Below are 23069 nucleotides of genomic sequence, written 5' to 3' on the forward strand. Positions count from 1 at the left end.
ACAAAATTTGCATAATATGTACAGTAAATATCTGTTCGCTAATGTTATTATCAGAAGAAAGTTTTATAGCTGATTTACATCCATGAACATAAATGCTTATAGAAAAATAGAGTACTAAACAAACACACCACTTTATGCAGTTGGAGTTTCCATTATTGATACATAAACTACATCATGTGAGTAATGGTGGTTTCAAGTTAAATGGGTGGACACATGGCTGGATATTGTTTTTCTACAGCCCTGGCTCCTGCATTATAGATTAAGATGAGACAACAATGTGTAACAGGAAGAAAGATTAAAGTAGAAGAGTGAATAATTTACTCTCAGGAATGGTCCTGGTTCTGTAATGCGAGAGCCAAATGAGATGCACTTATGTGGATAGAATACTGAAGCATTGAGCAGTGCTGTCTTACATTCCATCAGTACTGATTGCACAGACCATGGGGGAATCTGGCAGGGAACCTAGATAATTAAGCAGACAAACAGGAAAGTACTCAAGTCTGGTAACTCTGGAGGCTCCATCTTCCTGCGACATGGAGAAATGGATCATGGATTAATAAGGAGCTATCATTTTAGAACATTTCTGGCACTTCTTTATTTTCTCCCAACAGTTTCATATGGTAAGCAACATGTGGGAAATCTGTAGACTTTAAGGAGTGTGTATCAGTTAGATGGGCATAGCATATATTCCATCTGCATCTCTGTGCCTATGTTATGTACCCTCCACATTACACATTAATAGTTCTTGGGCTTAAGCTTTCTTTAACCTATCTACAGTAAATAATGATTGGTAGTAAACAAAAAGTTGCTAGGCTAGGTTTTATAAGGGTGACCTATGAAAAATTGTGTTTATAAGCATTAGAAAAGCTGAAGTCTTTAAACAGCAATAGATTTTATATGCGTTCTTCTTTAAAAGTGTGAATATAAAATATTTGTACATCCTCCAGACAGTATTTAGAAGGGAGTTCTTATTTTGAACATTTTATATGCGCATCTTTGAATATTTCACTTATTTTTGGTCCTGTTTCCTCCAATTCCATTAGGTATTACATTTTATATTTGTGTAATAATAGTGTGTAATAATATTCTACTGCCTTGACAGTTTAAAGGGAATTTCAGAAGCTTACAGGCAATAACACTGGGAAAACATGTACCATGTTAAATGCCATATTCATTTTTAACGTGTATTTAAAATAAATGGTGCATTACATACAGTAGATTTCTTCTGTATAGCTGTAGGGAAAACAGCCTAGACACCCTAACCTTAACTGTAATGCAAAAACAATATATATGAATATAAAGGGCAATAAACATCAAATAATGAAATGCTTGAAGTGCATTTAAGTCTATAAAAAAGCATAATGGTTTCTCATCATTCCTCTGCAATCACCATTGCCTTTACATCCCCTTAAGGAAAGATTCATTTCAGTGTCTAAAAAGAAGCATCCATCATCTCATGGAAAGTTCAAGGTCTTAGTATGTTATACTGCAACTTTTAGTTTCAGTTGATAAGGTTTATATTTATTAGCCAATTTACAGGCTGCATTTAAAAAGAAAACAAAACATCTCTGGTTGCTGGAGTCACTGACCCTGGCAAACCAAAAACACATAAGGACTAATTTTTGTCAGCAAATTGCAGTCGCAGCCCTTCAATTTCCCTGCAGTCAGTTGCACGTAAAATTACTTTCATTAAAGGAAAATTTGCTGCAGCGTTCCAAACTGGTGAAGAAATAGGTGCTTTTTGACACTAAAAAACAATTTTTCTTTACTAGTTGAGCTGCAGTGCTGCAGGGCACCATACAACTCCTTTGTACATATTGCATACAGAAACACTTTTATTAAGTGTACTTGCGTCAAATGCGCTCCTTGCAGTTTTGTATAGTTTCACTCAAATTGTGCGTTGCCGCATCTGTTAATGGAGGGGAACCCTTGAGCTACCTGCCACCTCCTGACCAGGTAGTAGCTCCAGGTTTCTCTTTGTGCCCAGCTCAGTAGGTGTAACACACTTGAACTTAAAGAATTGGGTGCAGACATTCTTCACACACTGAACACTGGAAATGACTCCAGACAGACTTTCACATATTGCGTCCAATTGGCAATGAAGCACAAGCACAGTTGAATTAATATTGGTAAATTAGATGCAATTGTGGTAGAAATCAAAAGTATCACCCCTTTGCAACAGCAATGATGGCAGAAATCCGTGAAAAAAAGCTGTATTGTAGGAAAAAAACATGGCGATTGCATTTGAAATTGCATTCTGCTCACTGAACTTATGGACGTTCATACAGGTATGCCCTGTGAGAGTTCAGTTTAATATTTAATCTTTTGTGTTTTATTGCTTATATTAAGTTTCAGGCCCTTTCTTCATCATTACCCAATCTGACTTTCAAATTGCTCTCTGGTTGCTAGGCTAAGTAAACCCAAGCAACCAGATAGCAGTTGGGGCACCAAGCCTAAGAATTATGGAACAAGAATGTACATAATAAGAACCACATAAAATAAAACTTAAAGGCCACTTGCACAATTGTTTTAGAATTCAGCAGCCTGTGTCATAATAAAAATTGAGGCGATTGCAGGTTTTTTACTTTTTATATTAACCCCACTATAATTCATAAAGGCCAATCCTTAAAGGGAATATATCTGGTGCCGGGAATGCAGTAGCACTAAATGTATATATAAACAGGATATCTTATGTAAAAATATCCGAGTTCCCTTATATTTAAATAGATTGTTATGGAATGGAAAGTCAGAAGAACAGAGCATAGTCTTGGTCTAACAGATCAATAGTACAATATTAAATTGTTTAAATTGTTCTGTTATTAATGATTATTGCCCTATTTTTACATAAATTATCTACTGCTTATATAAACATATATATTTGTGTAAGGTTAAAAAATATGAAATGAAAGGAATATCATGTTAGACAGTGCCCTCAGATGGTCCAAGTCCGAGGCTGAGGTGCAGCAGTTGGCACTATTCATTCCTTAATAGTGAAACAGCTCAGTTCCTGAATGAACTGATACCTGTAACAGAAATTGTATTGTATTGTATTCTTATCCATATGTGTGTACTGATAAGAACTCAGTTCTGCTTATTGGAATTGTCAGCAATACAAACTGTATTCATGAGTTCTATTCATTTGACTGTAAAAAACACAGATAGGCAGCACTGAACCCCAGTAATTAAAGAGTTATGAGATTTAGGAGTAATTGTGGATGCTATTTGATATTGGTTTTTATGAAGGAGCACTAAACTGAAAGATATTGTTACCTTGTGTATGAATGCCACTGCCAGTTGGGCTTATTAATATTTTTTCACCTCTGCCACTTTATTCCAGGTCAGCTAGCAAAAGAAGTGACAGCAAATGGAGTGGTTGTGCGATCTGTGGAACTCAAGTGTAATGAAGCTGATTCCCCCTCCATTTTCTTCTGGAATTTCATAAAGTATGGAACAGACAAACCTATACCAATTGCCACTAATTATAACGGAGTTCACAGTAATGCTGTCCTACTGGGAGATGTCCGTCTGAAGGGAAGTGACTTGGTTATAGACAATCTGCAGATGGCAGCCGAAGGACGATTCATGTGCCAAGGCATTATACATACAGGTTATATTACAACATACATCGACCTCACAGTTTTAGGTAATAATAACTAATGTGCTATTCTTGTGTCATTTGTTAGCAAATGGGCAGATTAACGACTATATTTTCTATAAAAAAAGAAGTCTGCAAAATAAATATTAAGGCTTGTATATATACATTTGTTTGATTTCATTTGTATAGCACCAGAGAGGGTCACTCCTTAAAAAGTTTACAAAAACATAGTACCAGGATTAGTAACAATACAGAAGCACTGGGTTTTGTAAGTTATGTTCTGAATTGTTTAGCACACTAGGGGGCAGATTTATCAAAATGTGAGTTTAGAGCTTAATACATAAAAACTCACCTACGTTCTATTCATTCCTATGGGATTTTTAGAAGCGTATTTATCAAATAGTGAGTTCTAACTTTCACCCATCGATAAATACACTTCTAAAAATCTCATAGGAATGAATAGAACGTGGGTGAGTTTTTGCTCTAAACTCACATTTTGATAAATCTGCCCCTAGGTAAGATGCATACCAGATATACAAGTTTATACATACATGAATGCCCCTAGCAATCTACCATGAACAGTTAAGAATGCCCGCAAATTTAGCATGCACAGTTCAGCACAATCCCTACTACTACTCAGCATATATGATTAAATGTGGTAGAAGGAAAGTTAAGAAATGCCATTTAGGAAAGAATAACATGAAAGAAAAGCAAAGGAACAAAAGGGTTGATTTGCTAGGGAAGGTGCAAGGCTTGCACACACATCACTACTTAGTTTGCTGAATGCTTGATTTTGGTGCTAGTGCAGAGATGCTGTGCAAGGGGCAGAACACACTACCAAGGGGCACATTTACTAACCCACGAATGGGCCGAATGTGTCCGATTGCGTTTTTTTTCGTAATGATCGGTATTTTGCGTTTTTTTCGGAAATTATCGCGACTTTTTCGTTACCAATACGATTTGCGCGAAAAAACTCGAGTTTTTCGTAGCCATTCCGAAAGTTGCACAAAATCTGGTGATTTTTTCGTAGCGTTAAAACTTGCGCGAAAAGTCGCAATTTTTTCGTAGAGTTAAAACTTGCGCGAAACGTCGTGCCTTTTAAGTTTTAACGCTACGAAAAAGGTGCGACTTTTCGCGCAAGTCTTAACGCTACGAAAAAAATCGCCAGATTTTGCGCAACTTTCGGAATGGCTACGAAAAACTCGCGTTTTTTCGCGCAAGTCGTAATGGCTACGAAAAACTCGCGTTTTTTCGCGCAAATCGTATTGGTAATGAAAAAGTCGCGATAATTTCCGAAAAGTTGTAAAGGCGCCGAAAAAAACGCAAAAAATACCAAAAAGTCGCAAAATGTTCGTTTTCCAATCGGAATTTTTCCAATTCGGATTCGAATTCGTGTCTTAGTAAATCAGCCCCTAAGAATCACTGTAGTTTAACTCCTGCCCTATGGCTTACAGATCTTCGTGAGTGTCTTGTGTCTCTATACACTCCTTCCTTACACATTAAGAATGATGTTTAAGAATGGAATGGGAAACGCATGTCCAGACACATGTGGCACCCCTCTTATTTGTCAATACTACCAACACTGATGGGTACCACTTTTTGTCCTCAAGGCTTTGCCTACTGGATGGACGTTCATCCTAAGTAGATTTTTCTTTTGTGCTATGGCAGTTACATAGCTGACAGATAGATAACAGCTAAAGTTAAAGAGTTTGAAGAAGTTGTTTGTGCTTTGTTTAAATATTTAAATGCATAGATTCATCACATGATTGTATAGACATTTGCAGCAGGGTCTTTACACTGTGTTGGGTGTGTTAGCTATAGAGCACAAGAATGAATGTTTATTAACACAGAAAGAAAACCATTTCCACTACATTGAGGTTATATGTGCAGAGCCCACAAGGAGCCATTATCTCAAAACATTGTTATTGTCTTTCAGTGCCTGTTTTGACCCCTATCTTACAAATTAATGTATCATCACCCCGTGAAGGATCTCCAGTTATGCTAAGCTGTGATGTTAAAAATGGTACAGGTCCAATAGAATATATCTGGCAGAGAACCGTCATCCAGGAGGGAACATTTCCGGTTTCGGAGGGTTCAGGACGTGTAGTTGTCCTGACAGCAGTTAACAGATCCCACACAGGCTGGTACACCTGCACTGTCAAAAATGCAGTGAATGAAGAGGTTAGCGGCAGACATTACCTGAACGTTATCTGTAAGTAACATAGATTTTCTAATTATTCTAGGTTTGTCATCGCTCCTCACTACAAATATTTTGCCCAACTCATTTATTTGAAAGTGGAAACCTGTTTTGCTAAGCAATTTGTTTACCAAAAGTTGACAATGAAACATTCATGGGAATTAAATTCTTAGCAAGGCAGAAACTTTGTGTAAGCCAGGATAAGGCCTACAGTTACTGTATATGGAAGATGTAATTTATTGTCCAGTTTATTATAAAGAGTTTGATATTTGGTTCAAATAAAAAGTGAAAATATTTTTTCATTGTTATGCATGCCAGTGTGTGTAACTACTACTCTTTACAGTTGTGCTCCATGCCTGGACAAGGAGGCCTAACTTCCAGCAATTCCTGGAGGCACGTGTTACGCTGGACTCTTTCCTCTCAGTTGGGCCCTCACTAATAGTGGAGGAAGGGTTAACTACACTAATCCTGCACACCACACTCAATCTCTCAAATAACCTCAGGTGCCAGTGGTTATTATTATTAACATTTATTTATAAAGCGCCAACATATTCCGCATAAAGCCCATAAAGGTGAATTACTCCAGGAATGTACCTTTTCCGGAGCCACTTGGGTCCCTATAAGGGCAGCATTGACACCGGGTGGTACTAACCTTCTCTAGTCTGCTCATTGGAGCATCTGGCTGCTCACTAACTTCTCCTGAAAATGTGTTTCACTCCTAGAGTGAACAATTACAGAATCTATCCTGGCAATAATTTCTCCCTATACTCGGCCTACCTCTGCCCAGGCATTTTGGAGCACATCTCACCTCCTCCAGCAAGTGAGAAACCAAAAGAGGCAGAACATGTGGGTTTCTCCTTTTATCACCTTGGAGAAACCTAACACCTTTCTCGCTAAGGGGTCTACTTCCAATCCCAGTTTATCAGGACCCAGCCTAGCTGGCTACATCATTGCCAGGGAATAAAGGTTTGCAAAGGCTTTACCCTCATACAGAAGTGTTGCCTTGCACTGGTAAAAGTTGTGTGTTTACTTCAGAATGGCTTCTATAGTTTATATAAATATGCTGCTGTGTAGCCATGGGGTCAGCAGTATTTTTATAGAATACAATAGCAGTATTTGCTTAATAAAACAGAAAGCCGAATAGAAAAATAGATTGAAACACATAACTGCAAATACAGTAATGATTTATTTTTCTTTCAGATGGCCCAGATGAACCAATCATCAGTATCCAGCCGTATGCCATAAGTGAAAATGGATTTGCAGCCAATGAGCAGGAAGAGGTCACATTGAATTGCACAGCCTCTTCCAATCCTCCCTGCCAATATGTCTGGCTTTATAACAACACTCAGGTCCACGATGGCCAGATGTATATCATTCGAAGGATCTCCCGGAGTCAGACTGGCATGTACACCTGCCTGGCAAAGAACTATCACCTGGAGACACACACTGCACTTACTGTCAGCCTCACCGTGTACTGTAAGTGAGTCACATGCTTTTTCTGAACTCTTTAGTGTTTATTTTTCTCTCTACCAGGTATAAGTACCTATGAAAATAACCCACATAGCTAAAAAATGCTCTGCTCTTATTTCATGTTTTGTTGTACTTTACATATACTGGCTACAGCATCTGTAAACTCTGTATTTTGTAACTGAATCTCATTGTGTACATGAATTGTATCCAGATTTTGCAATCTGAGGTTTTATACACCCCCATTTTGTCATCAAAGACCAATGGAAGTGCCAGTAGTGGGCCTGTTGAGGAGAAGAATAGGGGAATCATTTAACTGCTATATCACTGGTAGGAAAACTGTTAGACCAACCAGAAAGAATTTTAAATAGCATTATAAAAATGAGTACTATAGGACTGAAACTTATAAGTAGGTTACAGATATTGGGAAATTGTTGTTTCAGTCATTTAGTAACAGTTCCAAAAATATCTAGGGCAGTTAGGCTTTCAGATGTATCTAGAAGAGCAAATAATCATTATCCTCAGACCTTACTATAACTGGCATTCAGGCACAGCCTCCCCTCCACTGCTCCAAGCCCTCCCCGCCGTTGTGCTTTATTTTTCCTTTGTCCAATGGAAGGATTTAGACAAAAATAATGCAAATAGCTTGCATGGCATGAGCACATTCACCACACCCCTTTTGTCTCCGCACATTTTCCTTCCTGTAATTATAGGTACAGGTATGGGACCTGTTATCCAGAATCCTCTGGACCTGGGGTTTTCCAGATAAGGGATCTGTAATTTGGATCTCCAACCTTAACTCTACAAAAAAATTATTTAAACATTAAATAAACCTAGTAAGGGTTTTTTTTACTTCCCATAAGGATACCGTATATCTTAGTTGGGATCAAGTACAAGGTTCTGTGTTACTATAACAGAGAAAAAGGAAATCATTTTTAAAAAACAATAATTAGATTAAAAGGGGGACTAGGGAAATAGCCTTCCTGTAATTTGTAGATTTCTGGATAACAGGTTTCCAGATAAGGAATACCATACCTGTACAGAGAACTGGATTCTGCTTTTGTGAAGAGACTGTAGCTTCAACAACTGGTCTTTATTACATCTGAAACCCAGCATGTAGCTTTATTTCAACTGTATTTGAATTCAGTTTTCAAGATTAGCATAAAACAAAATAGAACAAAAAGAATAAAAAATCAACAATTGAAGATAAACCTGTTGAAAATATATAATTAAGGCAGAAATCAAATTTAAATGTCTTGTATCACACTCTTGGTGCCTTCCTTCCCCACCTATGTTTCAGGTCTGTACAGGAGCCTCATCCTCTCCCTTTCCAAACTGACCAACTATATCAGCCCCCATTATTTACTATCATCCATCAATCTCATTGCAGCCTCATTCTTCCATTAATTTCTAAAACATTCCAACATCAAAAATGTTTAATGTATCGTGTTTGAGTGGTGTCAAGTAAACCACTATCATCCGATTTTTTTTTTAACCTTTTTCAAAAGGAAATCATTTCAGTAATCCAAAATGTATGGATTTATGCACATGTAGACTAAGCATGTTGGAGGTCAGGGGAAAGCAGGTCAGTCTAAAGTCAGTGGCTTTATATTATTAAGGGCTCTGGCACACGGGGAGATTAGTCGCCCGCAACAAATCTCCCTGTTCGTGGGCGACTAATCTCCCCGGATTGCCATCCCACCGGCGAAAATGTAAGTCGTCGGTGGGATGGCACACGCTGCGCGAACAGGGAGATTTGTCGCGGGCGCAGCGTGTGCCATACCACCGGCGACTTACATTTTCGCCGGTGGGATGGTAGTTCGGGTGGTTAGTCGCCCCGTGACAAAGGAGATTTGGTGACTAATCTCCCCGTGTGCCAGAGCCCTAAGACACCATGCAATCATGAGATATAGATTTCTAGAGAGAATTCTCAAACCAAGGTTTTTTGTTCAGCTCCCAGTATGTTGAGAATTTCATCTATTATTTAAAAAGTTCTTTTGCAGCTTTGCTTATTACCATTGACTAGTTTTTTTTTCCACAGACCAGGGTTCATACTTTTGAAAATGTTAAAGTTTAGTGGGGTTTTGCTTATCTTATTTTCAACTCTTAACTAAATCTGTCCTTTCCATCCTGCAGTGCTGTAAATGAGCCTTTCATGTAATTGATAAGTGCTATTGTCTTGTGAGATTGTGAATTTGGTGAGATTCACACTTTGATACTGCTGCTTAATGTAGACTTACAGCTATAAAACAAGACAGGGCTGCTGCAACAAAAAATGATTGTAACAATAAGGCAGAAGCAAATTTTATTTTTAGTACAGTAGCTCTTATATGTTGGTGGTAGTGGAGGCAAAATGGCCTCAGGCTGCTAATTGCATTAGAAACCTGTATACACTGCAGATGGCATACAATAGAAAACTATGCAATTCTACTACAAATATTTAAATATTCATTACAATCATAATATCTTTATTTTTTCTTTCCATTATTTATTTATTCTTGTAACATGATCATTACTGTATAAGAGGTGAGGGGTGGTTTCACTGGGAAATTGTCTGCATATCTTAAAAAAATACATCTTTTGGAAAAAGACAGTGTGAAGAACATGTAGGGAGTCAAAGACATTGTGTGACCCCAAAATCCACTGTAGGATGCCAGAGATAATACTCTCCCCAAGAAACTAACCTTGCAATTTTTTCTCAAAATTTTACTAAAAAAATTGTTCTATGGCTTGTGGGGAGAGCTTTCTGTGCCATACTGCAATGAATATCAGTACACTTCTGAGCCACAATAAACTTTTGTTTCCCAGAGATTCTTATTATAATTTACAGTATCTTTTTAGAAATTATTTTTTAATAAAAGGTGCCGATTGGACCTCTATCCAATTACTTTATGTGTTGTGACTCACGTGATTAATGACCTTTGAATGTCTCTGTATTTGCTATGAAGTTGTGCTGTGGAATTAATTTGTTGCTTTATAAATAAATCACATAATCATATTATATTCCCCCAGGTTTGGATTCTTATTTCTTTTTGGCTTATGCAAAATATGTTAAATGATTTTAAACTGAAGTGGATATGGTGCATTCTATAGGACTGCATTGGTGTAGGATGAATTATAAAACTCCATCTTACTTTACAGTCTTCAAGTTACGGAAAACTAAAAAAATGCTAGTTGTAAACTGGCATCCGCTGGGCCATAAGTTACTGAACACCTCTACATTTGCATTTAGTCTTCCTGGAAACTTTGTAGCTGTCACTTCTAGGACTAATGGTAGACTTGCGCGTGACTGTTATTGCTGTACAAAACTAGCATATATAATCTCTTTTATACTGTAGACATACCCAAAATTTAAACATTTTTATTATTTTCAGGTAGGCAATTACTGAATTTGATGGTATAACATGATTTCCATTAATACTTGAAAGAAGATGTGTCTGTGTTTAATAATCTATGTTAGATTCATTTATTTTGCAATTCAGTTCAGAAACCACATTTAACTGGAGCTCCACCCAATTTAATTTTGGCAGAATAAAAGAAAATGTTATTCTAAATGGTTTTCCAATATACCTTATTTAATTTTCTTAGAGTTGTTTGTAAATGGTATTACTATTTACAGCATGCAAGGCATTGTGGGAATTACAGAACTGGCTGGAGGTGAGCTAGCATCTGCTCCATTGTTTTAAGCGTGAGCAGTAAAGAAAGGGACAAACAAGTACTTTTTTTCAATTCCAATTCCATTTGCCTGTACAAATAACTTTAAAACCTTTGAACATTAATGTATATTGGAAAATTGCTTAGAATTGTATCTATATTGATTACAATTGATCTGTGCTCACATGCTAACAAGATGGACACTGGTGAGGTAGGCAGAGCTAATGCTATTATCATGTTAAACTGGTTTCTGACATGTTGCATTAAATAGTTTTATTTGTTATTTGCTGTTATCTATGAAAGTTTCCCTTAATTCAGGTTATGATATTCAGTATATAGTAGTGACAAGTGTAAAGAAAGTGGACTTTCTCAGGAATCTTGCAAACGTTTCGCACTCATCCAGGTTCCACAGTAATTTCAGCTGCTTTTGACTTATTACTACTAGATACACCTTGTTAACTTTGACTCCTCATTTCTTTCCAATGTTCTGGTTGGAAACTGAAGCTAATATGTTAGTTTTGAGTTAGCATACCCTTTTGTTTAACATAACTGCCCCCAATGTATAGGGTTATATTTTAAAATGATCTATTTGCATCTTTGGAAAGCTAGTAGCTGTTTATTTTACTAAGCACTACATATTAAGTATGGATTGTGTTTGGCTATTACTTGCACCTGGATTCACTAGAGTTATCATGGAAGAATATATGATTTAGAGCAATTGTGCCTACCATATAATTGTTAAATACCTTTGTAAACACTTTTTTTTTTTTTTTTACAAGAACATAAACAGCATGGGGAAGGAAAACTTTGTACCTATAGTAGAAAGCATAGATGAGGGAGCCTTTACTGGCTTAGGAAGCTGGATGCAAGGGAAGGTAACAGGATGGCAGGAAGAAGTGCTGGGATGGGGATTTTCCACTTTTGGGAGTAACATCATACCCACCCAGGAAAAGAGAGTACTGGGGCAGAATTATTTTCTAATCACAGCTGAAGGGAAAAGTAGTTGAAATTCTTGCCAAGGTCAGGCTTTTTTCCTTGACATCTAGCTTGTCAACAGACTGTTATGTTACCAGCCTGTCCAGTAAAAATCATTTTTGATGCCAATGTTATTAATAAAAAAAAGGTAGAGACATAGAAAAAGTCATTTTTTATGGGAAAGGTGGCAACAATATTTATTTTTACTTAAAATTGCTTCAATAGGAATGTCAATTTAGAAATAAACCATAGATAAAGAGCTTATATGCCCATTTTAGACTCTGCTTTATGATATAAAATGGGATAGTGTGCACCAAGTAAAACAGAGAATGTATGTATTGTGAATGCATTGGATAATGTGAAAGATGCTAATGTGAAATTACCTTCCTTGATTTGTAAAGCCACTATTCTTCTTGTGATATGACTTAATGCTTTATGGGACTAACTGGTTTATGTGGGTCAATTTTTTCAGCTATTAACTAGTTTTGATTCAAGCTAAACACACACACAATGTTTATCTAGTTCAATGTGCAATTTACTTAATTGGATTAATTTGTTTACACAGTTTCAACAATTGAGTTTTGCATGGTCAGGAGTGATTAGGTATACCTACTAAATATGAATGTAGTAAATATAAATGTAAATATGAATGAGTGCTGTACATGCAAGGAAGCTCTAAGGCAGTTAAGTATAGGGCTCTGTGTGCTCCTTGCACTCACTGGCACTTCAAATTAGCTTCTTTAGAGTGCAGCAAAGGTAAGTTTTGCACTGGGTACAAATAAGGAGGGTTCAGTGCAAAGTAGGCAAAAGCCATGTGCATCGTAAAGCATGTTCCACATTTCTATATGAGCTCTGTCATGTTTTATGCAGTAAATGTTCTTTCATGAATACAAAAGAAACAGCACACCCAATGACTGGTTGGTGGGCAACAGACTTAGTGGACTATATGATACTATGTTAGTATGTGTGCAAAATAGATCATATTTTAAGGTTTGACAATGGAGGCCTTAAAATAAGTTTGAGGAGGGGCTTTGTAACTTTTAGTTATGTTATACTGCTGGCCATGTTGATACAATGGTGGGTGACATTGTGATTTTTGGGGGGAGAAGTTTTTTTTGCAGGGATGCTTGGGCCCTTGATATATTTCTAGTTGTTTATTCCTTTGTTCTTTGGTTCATGGTTCTTTGCGGGGCCAAAGCACCATGTACTTGACTTAAACTAATTCGTATAACTACAACTGTATACTGGTATGGGGGGGACCAACAGTCCCACTCCCACCTGGCATGAAACTACAGTGGGTCCAATCCTTTAAATACCTGGGCATCCAGGTCCACTCAGATCCCGTACAATTCATCACGCTTAACCTTGACCCACTGGTAGACCAACTGGCCCAGACGCTGAAAACCTGGGTAAAACTACCACTCACACTCTGGGGGCATATCTACCTACTGAAAATTATCTTTCTCCCCAAGTTTTTGTACATATTCCATGCTACACCATACCCTTTCCCACGCTCATTTTTCTGCAGCTCAACACACTGGTTATACCATACATATGGACATACAAAACACCACGTATCTCATGGCAACGGTTAACAGCACCACTACAACAAGGAGGATTAGCCCTCCCACACTTTTTCCTCTATTACCTGGCCTCCCAAATATCATATTTACACTGGCAATTTTGCCCTGACCCATACAACCTTAATACTGCCCACATGCCTCTCTTATTAACTCTATGGAAGGCTTGTGCAACTTCCCCTATAGACACATCAAGGGGCGCTCTAACTGACACTCTCAAGACCCCCCCACAAAGCCTGGGCAGTGGCACTTAAACTCACAGACCGCCCACTCCCCCATCTATCCCCCCATATGCACCTATGGGGAAATGCCCTCAAGAACCTCCCCGACTTTGTAGTCTGGCCCAGGCTGGGGTTCAAGAAACTAGGGGACCTGGTTCAAGGCGCACAGTTCCATACACACCAATAGCTGCGTGATAAAGAACCTCAAATGCACTTGCACCTATTCAGATATTTACAGCTCAGACATGCTTTTCAGGTCCAGTTTCAAACCCTTACCCCAACCCTGGTCTCCTTGAACCTAGAGGCAACACTCCACCAACCCTTATCAAAAAAGCTTTTATCCAGGATCTATGAACACCTCCTGGAAACCAATGCCAAACCCTTTGATCGTGCCCGTAACTTGTGGACTACACCAATTCCTAGCCTACCGCTGGAACAGTGGGAGAAAGCCACAGAAAGCTGCTATGGTTTCCTTATCTCCTTAGGAGAAAGGCTGATCCAGTATAAGGTTTTGCATCAATTATATATCACACCCCACAAGCTCTACAGGTTTGGCAAAGCACAAAACGATTGCTGTCCAAGGTGCAAATCCCCCCAAGCTGACTTTCTCTGCTTAATCTGGAGCTGTGCCCCCATCGCGCAGTTCTGGACAGCAGTGATGGATACTATATCAACAGGGCTAGCATTACCCAGAGTGACCCAAAGGCACGGTGGAGAACCTACTCCCCACCAACGCAGCCAGGGCAAGATTCAGATGCCTCACATTTTATGCAAAAAAAGCAGTCAAGTAGGGGGCTGGGAGGATATTGACCCGTACCAAGAATTCATGTAACCTGCTCTTATTTTATTTTGTTTTGCTTTTTACTTTATTGTTGTAAATAAAAGTAAAATAAACCTTTTTAAAAAAAATATATATAGTACATATACTCAATAAAATGATGAAGCAATGAAAAAAGAAAGTATGTTATTCAGCTTCATAAGGATCTTCATTACTTGTATTATTACAGAGAAATATATAATAATGAAAGCAATTAGAATTATTAGCTTAAAATGTACTTTTCTGATAAGATATAGATGATAGATAGATAGATGATAGATAGATAGATAGATAGATGATAGATAGATAGATAGATAGATAGATAGATAGATAGATAGATGATAGATAGATAGATAGATAGATAGATAGATAGATAGATAGATGGATAGATGATAGATAGATGATAGATAGATAGATAGATAGATAGATAGATAGATAGATAGATAGATGATAGATAGATAGATAGATAGATAGATAGATAGATGGATAGATGATAGATAGATGATAGATAGATGATAGATAGATAGATAGATAGATAGATAGATAGATAGATAGATAGATAGATAGATAGCAATCCATGTATGTAAAATCATGATTGAAAAAATCTACAGTTCATACTAATGTATTAACCATAAAAGGGAAATGATGTTACGCTTGCTTGTTAAATCGTTTGTGGAAGTTCTCTATCTCTTGTGCACAGATTTACCTGAAGGATCTCCTTCATGTACTGCAAAATCACATAACAACTACAAAGAGGTGGCTCTCTGGTGTTCATGGACTGGTGGACTTCCTCTCATGGCACTTCAGTGGCTAAAAACAACTGAAGATGATAAAGTCATTGTGTCATACTCAAATGCAACCAAAATAATTAAAGGAGAAGACATTATAAATGGGAGCATCTACACATGCAAGATCACTCATCCAGCCCTCAAAAAAGATACACTTTGCAGTACAACTGTGTGTAGGTACCTTTTTTCCTCCTTTCTTGTAGCTAATAACCAATTGCAATATACTCCTTGTCCAGTTGGTCTCTGCTCTACTAAGTATAAATTTAATCCATATTAAAATCAATTTGACAATTTCAGACTGTGGACATATTTGGTGAGAGTGAGCTAAAATGATATAGACATATAGATACAGTATGTACCAGTAAATGTTTTAGCAAACAGTGTATCTATAATTTTGCACAATTACATTTTCTATAGTAATTCCATTCAGTAAATCATATTCCCCTTTTAGGCAATAATTTTGATTATAATATTCCTTTAAAGGGGTTGTTCACCTTTAAGTTAACTTTAAGTATGATGTAAAGACGCACGGTTCCCTACACACCAAGAACTGCGTGATAAAGACGCACGTCTCTGCTCTACTAAGTATAAATATAATCCATATTAAAATCGATTCAAGTTTGAGTTAACTTTAAGTATGATGTAAAGAATACTTTTCTGAGACAATTTGCAATTGGTCTTCATTTTTATTACTGGTAGTTTTTTAATTATTTTACATTTATCTCTCCAGTTTGGAATTTCAGCAGTTATCTGGTTGCTATGGCCCAATTTACCTTAGTAGGGAGTAGTTAAAGAGAGTAGAAGGGCTGAACAGAAATATAAGTAATAAAAAGTAACAATAACAATAAAATTGTCTTTTGGCTGCTGTGGTCAGTGATACCCATTTGAAAGCTGAAAAGAGACAGAAGAAGGCAAATAATTAAAAAACTATAAAAGATAAAAATAATGAAGACCAATTGAAAAGTTTAGAATTTGCCATTCTATGACATATTAAAGGTGAACTACCACTACCACTGAATTTGACCTTTGTATGTATTTGTAATCACATAGATGATATATGGAAACATATTTAAAACTGCTATAATTCTTTAAAGTGCTAATTGTTGTTTGTGTTTCCATACATTAGCTATACCTGACGGAGGCCCAAGTTGCTCAGCAGTATCAACAAAACTAAATGAGTTTATCATGCTGACATGCGAATGGCTGGGAGGTCTCCCCCTCATCATGCTCGATTGGAACAATAAACAAATTGGAGACTCCAAGGAATCCTCCAACATATATGTTTTCAAATCCAATACATCATATAATGGAAAATTATTTACCTGTAGAGCTTGGCACCCAATGAGCAGGGAAACAAAGGAATGCAATATCAGGCTTGGTAAGAAATTGCAACATTTAGCTATAAACATTATAGGAAAGGGATAGCAGTAATTGGAGGTGCCTTTTGTTCTGTGAACTTGCTTGGGGTTCTATCAACTATACAACAGCAAGCATAAAGGTCATTGGTAAATGATGCAACATCCTTTAATGTTAATAATCATAATCCTATGGGAATGCTGGGATTACTAATGGATTAATTCCATTGTTCCCTGGTGTCAAACTGTACACTATTCATCTGAGCAGACGCATTGGCGTTCCCGTAAGTACTTGCAAGGAGCAAGTATGGGGTACAAGTAATTTTTATGAAAGGGATCAGTGTGTGCCCAATTTTGTGCCCATTTTAGAGCATCACTATTGTATTCACATGGAGTGGCCTTTGGGTGCCCCAAACAGAAATCTGGCACTGGCCCTATCAGCAAAAGCTGATCAACATCACCTATAGGTAACTTTTAATGTACATTAATATTTTGAAGAGTATTTTTTTCAGTGTGAGTATCATTTAAATGGCTTATTTTTCAATAGTTCCAGACATTCCAATATTGGTAGGTATTTGCCAAGTAGAAATCTTTTTAAACATAGCATAAATACAATTACTATTCGTGTAGAGACCAACTTACTGATTTGTACAGCACAATTAAAGTCATACTGACATGTTCTTATAACTAGCATTCCATGGCAGTATTACTAGACATGCAGAATAAAATGTTTGTATTCAATAAAACTGATCCCTAATTTTATTGACAGCCCAGTACCTTTAAAGCACCCAATATAGCTTCCATTGACTATGGATTCTTTCCTCTGTGAATCCAATGGAAAAAGTACAAGCAATTTTCACATAATTATCATCAGAAAATATATATGAGTCATTCTCTAATAAGGAATCTTGAAAAAATTGCTGTTACTTGGCCTTTTCACACTTCCAGTTGTCTATACACACAACTGCTTCCCACTTCCCCAATATATATATATATATATAGAGAGAAAGCTGTCACTAGCAATATGGCCATTAACAGGAAGTCATATTCCAAGATCAATCAATTCTGAAAGGAAGTTTCCAGTTGCTAATACTAAAAATGAACACAGAGGTTATAAAAACAGCTACCTGAGAAAACAGAATAGCAGGCAGTTCCCAACTCATTGGTAGACAGCAAACAATATTACCACCCTCCTGCAGCAACTGGGACTGACTGTGCAACTGAACATTTTTAGAAGCAATTGCAATCTCAGTCAATATGGCCAATCTGGTACTGAAACTTCACCCAAAATTGCAAATTTCACAGCTTTCGCAAATTTCGCAAATTTTCAACATACTTGTATTTTCTGGGAAAATGTCTATATTTTTAAAATATGCTGATCTGATTTATACAGAGGCTCCAGTGCTGAATACTTCTGAGAACAATACATCTGTGCTGGAGGGAAATGACATTCACCTAACGTGCTGTATAAAACCATCTAACCTAACATCAGAAGTTATTTGGTACAATAACAAGAACATAGAAATAACATCTGATTTACAGAAGTATGGCATGCTAAAGGATAATGGGTGGTACAATTTAACCATCCATGAAACAGTTTATAAAGTAGACAGTGGGCAGTATCGCTGTTCAGCTTTTAATGCAGTTGGAAACTCCTCGATGGTCGTAACACTTCAAGTAAAACGTAAGTGGAACTAATAAGCAATATTATTTTCTGGGGTTGGGGAATGTGTGGCTCTAAAATTATTCTTCAATGCCAGGTTACATTAATTGCAGGGAGTTACCTGCTTCAGAATGGTGGGAGATGTAGAACACAGAGAACTGCTATTACTGTGGAAACACAAGTTGTGGCATATGGGTTCAACCTCTGCTGCCATAATTTCTTCAGAGAAAAAAAAAGGGAAAAGGGACACAATGGGTTAATGGGATCAGTTCTCCCAAGAAAGTCCCAGGGTCAAAATCTTACAAAGCTGAAAGCTTTAGCATGAGATTCCCAAAAGTACGAATGTTGCTTATCCTTAGAGTTCAAATATCCCCAAAAAAACCTCCAAAAATCCAACCTCACTGCCCTCACCATGAAAAACCACCTACGCTGCTTCAAATGGAAGCTCCGTTCCTCTAATCTAAAGGGGTGACCTCTGGTGCGCTGATTGTTTTTATGGGAAAAGAGACCACCCCTTATCTGCCTATAATCCCCTCTAATGTACTTGTACAGAGTAATCATGTCCCCTCGCAAGCGCCTCTTTTCCAGAGAAAACAACCCCAACCTCGACAGTCTAACCTCATAGCTTAAATCTTCCATCCCTTCAGTTTAGTTGCAGTCTCTGCACTCTCTCCAGCTCATTAATACCCTTCTTAGGGACTGGAGCCCAAAACTGCACCGCATATTCAAGGTGAGGCCTTACCAGGGACCTATGAAGAGGCAGTAGATGTAGTAGATGAAACCACACCATCCATGATATACAAATAAAAACCCTTTATTAAGGAAAATGGCTTTTGATTTATGACAAACTGCAACGTTTCAGGCCAAAGCACAGCTTTTTTTCAAAAAAAGCTATTTACACTATTTACATTTTGGATTGACTGTAAAAGCAGTAAAATAATGCACAAACCCATTTAGACATTGGACATTGTGTTCAAATGCATTTGGGACGTGTAAAAGAACTACGCTATAACCAAAAAAAAAAACCTGTTAATAAATGACATAACTTTAATTTGCTATTTTATTGACAGAATATCCTGCTCCACCAAATGTGACAATCAACAGAATACTATACAGCCGACAGAGGACAGAAGTGGACTTGGAATGGATGACCAAAGGAATTGGTGACCTAACAAGCTTCATGGTTCAGAGGCAGACCAGCATTCGATCATTCCCTGGCCCAAAGAGGTTAGCGCAGACTGCATCCTGGGACACTGTGGCTAAAGATATAGAACCTGATGTTCGTGGGCACAAACTAGCAGGATTAGACCCAGCTAATGTCTATGCCTTCAGGATATTGGCATTAAACCATAAGACTACAGGGTTTCCTTCTGAGGTGAAAACACCAGGTAAATATTGGTAACAAAAACATTCCTGAATCATGGATTACCCTTAAGGAGTCCACAATAATGGTGATCAACTAATTCAACTCTACAACTGCTTGACATTGTCCAGTTAGGCTCCTAATTTGATGGCTATATTGGACCAAATTCCACATTGCCAATCTTTTAGCTTGAAAGATTGTACGCCTGTGGAGCACCATGGTTTGTGGTAACTGCTACGTGCAAACATGTTGCTGCAATTAGCTGCAGGCAACCAAGTCACTTTACATACACAAATTGTGGAATGGTTGAGGGGCTTGAGAGAAAACAAGCATTGGTGCAAATGTGACTACCTTTGTTTTGGATGTAACATAATTCTCATCACTCTGCATTGTATACCACCCCCCCCCCCACAGAATCTTACTGAAAAAGCTGAAGAATTAATCTTTGCCTTTTTTTAACAGTGTTCTGTCGCAAGGATATAGGGCATATTTAGGGTCAGATTTGATTTGATGAGAAAAGTTTATCTCCTATAAGCCTATAAGAACAAACTTGAACTGAATTAGAAGAAGAGTTTTTTCTTTCCACAGTCAGTATTTCTGCTAGTAAGTCAGATATGTACACATTAAAGAAGTGTTTGATTGCAGTAGATGCTGTTTGCATGAGCAGAGTAAATACTCTGGGCGAGGCCCCCCTGCAAAAAATCTTTGGAGAGGCCCAGCGCAGAGTAGCAAACCCTACTGGCCACTGGTTCCCTTCCCTCCACTCGCTCTCTCTCGTCCCCTGGCCTGCTGCGTATAGTTCCCTTCCTGATCTTCTGCCTAAGAGTGGGCAGTGAGCAAGGATTTATATGCAAGCAGAGCAGGGCACAGCAGAGAGTAGGTGGAAGGAAGGGAGCCATGCAACAATAAAGGAAGCAGTCTGCTTCCTCTACTGTTAGGTCACTGATTTGCATTTGTATCATGCAGTATAAAGTTCATTATTGCTGCAAATCTATATTTCTATTTTATTTCCTGGTGTGACCCCTGTTGCATATTCTTCAGTACCTATTAGGTGGAGGCACTTTGCTGTATAGTCCCAGTTTTCCAGTCTCTCCCAAATTTCTGTTGTTTGCCAAACTGCCAGCAGGTAAAAGGTCTAAGGGAGTGGGATCCTATTCCTAAGGGTGTGTGCCAAGAAAGGATTACATTTTGGAGGCACTGCTGAGATGTTAATTGAGAAGCTAGAGATGTTTCATGAAACCAGTGGTATAACTAGTCATTAGAAACCTTCCTCCCCTGCTGTTCTCTTACCTACCTCAGCACAAATGGGTAGAAGGAGGACTAGGTCGGGGCTGTTGTGTGTGCTCAGGGCCTTGCCACTGGATAAAAGTATGTCTACATTTGAGAATCCATAAGTGTTGCCCACTGTCGTACTGCACTGGGATTCAACTCCAGAAAGGCTGCTGCTGTGAGGCCAGTGGTTCCCAGAGTAAAATAAAAATTAATTTACTAAATATTAGATGTTTTTACTGCTGTATCATGTGAAAATTCTTTTGGGGTCTTGTTGTATATTGTTATAGAGAGCCCTAGAGAGAGACTGTGAAAAGTTTCCCCCTGATATTGATGCTGAAGGTAGAGGGCCATAGAAGATTGTGCTGCCTAATACATCTGATGATGCAGTGGAGTTACTTATTCATGGCAATATTCTTGCTACCCAGTATGATTTAAAGGCACTGGAGTGTGACGCTGAAAAATAAATTGTTTGATTCACCAGCTGCACAGAGAGAAGTCAAGGGATGTCTGTCCTGTGAAAGCGTGCTCTCCCAGGGGAGTTGGAGGCCAGCCTGGTAGCCCCGAACATTGGGTCAGCTGGCTGACCAACTGATTCATCTGGCTTGGAACAGAAATTTTCAGGAGGATTCATGCATGTACCCCTAGAGGGAAGCTACTCTTGTGTCTGTGAGACTGAACTGCCCCCAAAGCAAGTATGAGAAGGATGATACTAGAGAGTCTTCACAGACCTACTGTAAATCTTATCTAGGTGGTCACCCAGATGCTATTTCTGAGCTAACAGAATTTCTTGACATGATGTTGGTTCCTGGGGAGAAGAGGTCTAAGGTTGCTAGTGAGCCATGGTGTTATGCAATATGCTGGAATGGATTCTTTAAGAATTTGCCATTCAACAAGGGACTTTGAATATTGACCCTGTTCATCAAAATAGAGGCTATTTAAGCATGAGAAGGCGTTCTATCCCAGGACATGCAAAGAAGTCATCTGCTAAAGCTAAGCAATTGCAAAGAAACTTTGCAAGGATTTTGAGGAGTTAAAAGCTTAAATTGTGCCAAGTGGTGGGTCATCAGGCACGGAAATGTTGAGTCAAGAGAAGACTACTGTGAGCACCCTGCTAACATGAACATGGTAACATAGTAAGTTAGGTTGAAAAAAGACATACGTCCATCACGTTCAACCATAATGCCTATATAAAACCTGCCTAACTTCTAGTTGATCCAGAGGAAGGCAAAAAACCCCATCTGAAGCCTCTCCTGACTCCAAGATGGCAATCGGACCAGTCCTTGGATCAACTTGTACTAAGAACTATCTCCCATAACCCTGTATTCCCTCACTTGCTAAGAAGCCATCCAACCCTTTTTTAAAGCTATATAATGTATCAGCCAGCACAACTGATTCAGGGAGGGAATTCCAAAACTTCACAGCTCTCACTGTAAAAAAATCCTTTCCAAATATTTAAATGGAACCTCCCTTCTTCTAAACGGAGTGGGTTCCCTCGTGTCCGTTGGAAGGACCTACTAGTAAATAAAGCATTAGAGAGGTTATTATATGATCCCCTTATATATTTATACATAGTTATCATGTCACCTCTTAAGCACCTCTTCTCCAGTGTAAACAGACCCAACTTGGCCAGTCTTTCTTCATAACTGAGACTTTCCATACCCTTTACCAGCTTAGTTGCTCTTCTCTGGACCCTCTCTAATTCAGTAATGTCCCGTTTAAGCCCTGGAGACCAAAACTAAACAGCATATTCTAGATGGGGCCTTACCAGCACTCTGTAAAGGGGAAGAATAACACCCTTCTCCCGTGAATTTATACCCCTTTTAATACAGCTCAAAACCTTGTTTGTCCTTGCAGCTGCTGCCTGGCATTGCTTGCTACAGCCAAGTTTATTATCTACAAGGACTCCAAGGTCCTTCGCCATTATGGATTTGCCTAGTGCAGTCCCATTAAGGGCATAAGTGGCTTGCATATTTTTACATCCCAGGTGCATGACCTTACATTTATCCACATTAAATCTCATCTGCCACTTAGCTGCCCAGATTGCCATTTGGTCAAGATCCTGCTGCAAGGATGCCACATTGTTAGGATTGCAGGGTGAGTTGTTGGCTGGTTGGTGAGGAAT

The 23069-nt window shown here is 38.2% G+C and overlaps 1 protein-coding gene across 1 annotated transcript; it reads left to right on the forward strand.

Annotated features, from left to right (window-relative positions):
• The first annotated feature begins 375 nt into the window (after positions 1–375).
• Positions 376–21850, forward strand: vsig10l2 (V-set and immunoglobulin domain containing 10 like 2). The gene is made up of 9 exons (XM_018095673.2): positions 376–620; positions 3338–3643; positions 5532–5807; positions 6993–7268; positions 15207–15467; positions 16421–16672; positions 18043–18333; positions 19383–19700; positions 21696–21850. The coding sequence occupies exons 1-9, from the start codon at positions 542–544 to the stop codon at positions 21848–21850; spliced, it is 2214 nt and encodes a 737-aa protein (XP_017951162.2). The 5' UTR covers positions 376–541.
• The last annotated feature ends 1219 nt before the right edge of the window (positions 21851–23069 follow it).

This window comes from Xenopus tropicalis, chromosome 7 (genome assembly GCF_000004195.4).
Source record: "Xenopus tropicalis strain Nigerian chromosome 7, UCB_Xtro_10.0, whole genome shotgun sequence".
NCBI lineage: Eukaryota > Metazoa > Chordata > Amphibia > Anura > Pipidae > Xenopus > Xenopus tropicalis.